Below are 4848 nucleotides of genomic sequence, written 5' to 3' on the forward strand. Positions count from 1 at the left end.
GAAAATAACTGCACATAGGCAATGGGTCACCAATGAGTCTATTCCCTAGGGACTAACTACGGACAAAGGTTAATGACATCAAGCACATTTTTTGCCTTTAGTAAATAGATCCTTCCAAACATGGTGGGATACTACCCCAGTCGTCCAGTTTGGCGTCTGTGTCCGCACAACCGGCTCCTCGAGATTTACAAAAGGCAGGTAGATCACGAAAAGCGTCATGCAAAATAGAACAAATTATTTGTCGCAAAATACTATAGGCTTATAGGTCATTGGGTTTAGTCTTATTCCAAATGAAGGAGACGTGCGACGCCTTAGCAGTCTTCGTACTAAGAGACTGATTTCACGACGGAGCACGTAAGTGTAACTCTTTAAGCGAGGTCTTATCATCCTGATAACATATTAAGCGGCAAATGCCGCCAGTGCTCGTACTACCTAATCAATTTTATCGCGTGTGATTAATATTCGTGTCGAACCGTTCGCGGACTATGAGAGGAAGGCAATTAGCTTAAATGGGTTAGTTGTCAGTATCCACTTTGGTGGACCGGTAACAGCCTAGATAGATTCAGGTGTGTCTAGCAAATATGCACGAAGCGCGACCGTCAATGACAATAAGCAAGACATGGAGTCATAGAAGATTCCACATACGGATATAATATCCGTGAGCATCGCGACGGGTATGTTGGATAAAGTGTCGATTCTCATTTAGATTCTTGTGAACTTTGAGGACCCTAACAGCGATGATGGCTGTCTAGTCTCGGAGAAAATGTCTGATCGTAGGTATGGCGTAAACGAAACGCTTTGAGATATGGAATTTCTGGAAATTAAAAACATTCCATAGCACGCACTTCTCGAAAGTAACTCTTTAATAAGTTGAAATTGGCGCGCACATAGCTGTATTAAAATTTCCGATTTCTTAAAGCAAGATTTGCTGCTAAGTATCTTTGCGCTAATCTCGGGGTGAAATAGTTAATGTTTCAAGGTCTCATGATGGTGCGTGGTAGTAATCGAATATTGTATTCTTATTGAAGGTTTGTAGTGGTAATGGAACTGTGTATCGGATGAGATGTATTGTTACAGCTTTAATCTTGACTTGTCACATATTTGTTTCGGTGCCCGATTATGATTAAATGTGTTTCGCGGCCTCTTGATCAATAGCCGTTAAAGACAGATGATGGTGATTCGCAAGTAGAAGGATCAGGCTCGGTTTACTGAGGATTGACCAGTATTATCATTAGGTAAAATACTCATGAAGCAGCTTATTGTGTCACGTGATCACTGACCCCATTATGGCATTGCCTAGCTCTGAGCGTCCTCATCGGTTCAGAGCAGCATTTGTGTGTCGAAAATGAGGGGGTATCAGCTGCAGGATATAGTAGAGACGTTGCTTCGCCTACAACAGAACTCCTCATGTCTGTTGAGATTAGCCAGATCTTGGACTGGCTCTTTGATCCCTTTATGGCATTGCCTAGCACTTGGCACCCTTTAGCGGTTCAGGAACGCATTTTTGAGTCGAAAAGGAGAGTGTCTTATTTGCAGGATATTATAGAGACCTTGCTTTGCCTACAACTGAGCTCCTCATGTCTGTTGAGATAAGCTGGATTTTAAATTGGCTCTTTGATCCCGTTATGACATTGCCTAACTCTGGGCACCCTAAGCGGTTCAGGACCGCATTTTTGCGTCGAAAAAGAGAGTGTGTCATCCGCAGGATGTAATAGAGACGTTGCTTTGTCTACAACAGAGCTCCTAATGTCCGACTGGCTCGTAAGAGCGGGATCGTGGTATGGCCATAGGAAGCCTACTTAGAATACTGTGTATGTACGCGTTAGCCTCGGGATAACTAAAGTGTAGCTCTCATCATCATCCCTACGATCGTGAGCGGTCCGATGTAGAATTGTCGCAGCCTGGTCTATTTTGGTCTCAGACACTGCGTAGGTGGTACGAGCCCCACAACATATTTATAAGATTTCTGTCTGCCTTTGACACCGGCGTATAGATTGCTCATCTTTACCCTCAGCCATAGCCTCGCACACCCTACATATGATGCACAATTTCTTTAAGGTAATTTCACTGTTCTTGCTTTTTAATAAAGTCGAGATGATGCATTTTGATCCCTTGCTTCTCCTCAAATAAGACCGGACTGGTGTCATATACATAAGGTCTCTCACCAAACCGTTTATATAAATTGAGGTGAATTTTAGAAAAATATCTACTGTGACATTGATCGCAAGCGCCGTGAGTAGGAGCAACGCGCTCCGAAGGCGCGGTCTTCCCGCGCAAATGTTTGGGAATATATGCTCGATAACCAAATTACGGTCCGTCTGGCCAATTGTTTTCAGATGGTCATTGGTTAGTATAAATTACCTGTTGTCGAGCGCCTAAAACATTGTTTCCCAAAATTTACAGTCGAGAAGCACTGTGTCGAGAAAAAACTCGGCTCATATCGTCTGCAAAAACCACAACACCGGTATTACTAGGTGCGTCTATTGAAAATCTGTATGTAACGCTCATATTGATAGACTGCCAACACTACCTAGATCGACAGGCTGGCCAGTGGTGATGCTGCACACGGTGGGGGCCTAACCTGTTGACGCTCGATCACGTGCGCACATATAAGCTATCCGACTCGTGTACTTTAAGACCACCAAAATATGTCGCACACCGAGCAGTTTATCCTTCTCTTCCGAGGTGACCACTCAATTGAGTATAATGTCCTCACACAATGTTCTGAGTATGAGGTCATGTCATGACGTACCTTACAAGTCGGGGTCAAGTCGATTAGAGCTATAGGATCAGCAAGCCTTTTGATGTAGAGAATAACGATACAGGTGTGCAAACGCGCGCCCCGAATTATTGGCATTTATATCTTCAGACCTTTATTATTCCAAAGGATTTAGTAACACAAGACATGTTGCGTCAGAACCTATCAATTGGCGACGTCGCCATCGTGACATGCATCAATTGGGGAGTTTGATAGCACATCTGCCACCGCGTTAAGCTGACCCGGCTTAAACTTTACCTCAAATCCTTAATCGGAATAGAAAATAATTATTTTTTTATTTTTGCGAGAGACGTGGCGACGACGCATGATCAGTATAGATCACAAACAGATAGAGCCAAGTAGGCGCCTTCTGAACTTGAAAAAGGCATACTTTATAGCAAGTAAAATCTTGCCGTGAATAGGGTAGTTAAAATTTGTCAATTCTAGCTGGCTTGACATGTAAAAAATGACGCGTACATGACCATTGATATCTGTATGGAAAAAGCTCAGCATCTTGCATAGACTAAGGCGTCACACACGACATGGCATGACCGATGTAGATTCTGAAGAGCCAGACTCAAGGCATGCACGATACTTTCTTTCATAAGCTAAACGACGGTCACTTACAACGCAGTCCCACGCCACTAAAACTCTATTTACAGGGAGCTTTAAAAGGAGTTGTACCAAGCCAGCAACATTTGCACTGTTTTGTGCAAGAAACAGGCTAGGACAAGCCACTTCCTCAATCTTGCAAGACTGAGGCACTGGATAATCCACAATAAACTATAATCTCACTGGACATGCCCGCAGGACTTCTCACACAATTGTTATATCGCATGCCTCGAGCATCGCTCACAATTGTGTAATGTGGTGTCGACATCCGTTTCTGGTGTTTTACACAATTATAAGCGAAAATATCGCCAAATTTGGTGTGTACATAACCACGATGCGGTCTGAACCTTTCTGCCACCATACGATTGAAGCCGCTGGTACATAGGATAATTTCTGTGGAATAAATGGTCGCTTCCAGAACATCTCGCTCGGAGTACACACAGCATTGAGATTTTTATACCCAGTTATTAATATCCGAGGGTACTGAGCAAAGTGCAGCCAGCCATGTTTTCCCGCACCACATCCTTCCTACCTTTGCGCTGACATCACGGCTGTATTTGGCTTATCATCCGCATGCATAATCATCACCTGCCGTTAGCCTTTCGGTCGCAGGAAATGATCGTGCTTTGCACGGAAGAGTAATAAATACCAAGCTGTTGCCAAAACAGAAACCAATGCCGTGTGACGAGAGTTTGGTTTCGTAAATCAAGTCGACCACATGACGCCCTCTTTTCTTCGACGCTACCACGTTTGCGGTGAATATCCTTACGGAACGGATAGAAGGGTCTTTACCATACTTAATGGTCGCCGTCTTACTTTTCACACTGACTCCTTTGTATAATAAGCAATCTCCCGCTACGCATATTGCGTTGATCTCATAATTCTGTGTATTTAACATTTACTATACACCCTGTACAGTGGTAACCTTACCGTTTTGCAATTTCTTGTACAGTACTTTTAAGAATGATTTCACTAGCCTGTAAAACCTTTGGCTGAAAACTACAAAGAGGTATTTTTGGTTCCAGGACTACCCCAGTCTCTTCATTCTCGATTGACTAACCTTTCTCACTACTTGCCCGCAGATCTTCCCTGCCTCGTAATACGAACCATTTTAGCGGTGGAGCTTGCTCAGCACTTCCACCATATCCTGATAACGGCAAATCATTTTTTATATCTACAGGTCCTAATTCTTAGCAGCTTTTAGTCGCCATTCAGCTTCATTGGCCCTTGCACAGAATTGTGAGACCCTGTCGCTTAAGTCTCCATGGACTTGCCAGATGACAAAAGTTTACAGTTATTTTCGGGGGGGGGTCGCGCAAAGATTACACGATGTGGGATTCAAACGATTGTTCATTTGTCTCAACCGAGACAAATTGCGCTATATGAAAGCTATTTTCTGTCGTCCTGAGACTGTTCCGCGCTGCTGCTATATTCAACATTCAAGTGAAGATTGAGGACTCTGACAGCGTGGAACTTTG

The 4848-nt window shown here is 43.6% G+C and overlaps 1 protein-coding gene across 1 annotated transcript; it reads left to right on the forward strand.

Annotated features, from left to right (window-relative positions):
- Positions 1-120: 120 nt before the first annotated feature.
- PHALS_01967 (uncharacterized protein) lies at positions 121-358 on the forward strand (the record flags this gene model as incomplete). Its single annotated transcript, XM_024716458.1, has 2 exons — positions 121-198; positions 266-358. 2 exons carry the CDS (start codon positions 121-123, stop codon positions 356-358), a joined length of 171 nt encoding a protein of 56 aa, XP_024582054.1.
- Positions 359-4848: the final 4490 nt, after the last annotated feature.

This window comes from Plasmopara halstedii (genome assembly GCF_900000015.1).
Source record: "Plasmopara halstedii genome assembly, contig: Scaffold_1651, whole genome shotgun sequence".
Lineage (NCBI taxonomy): Eukaryota > Oomycota > Peronosporomycetes > Peronosporales > Peronosporaceae > Plasmopara > Plasmopara halstedii.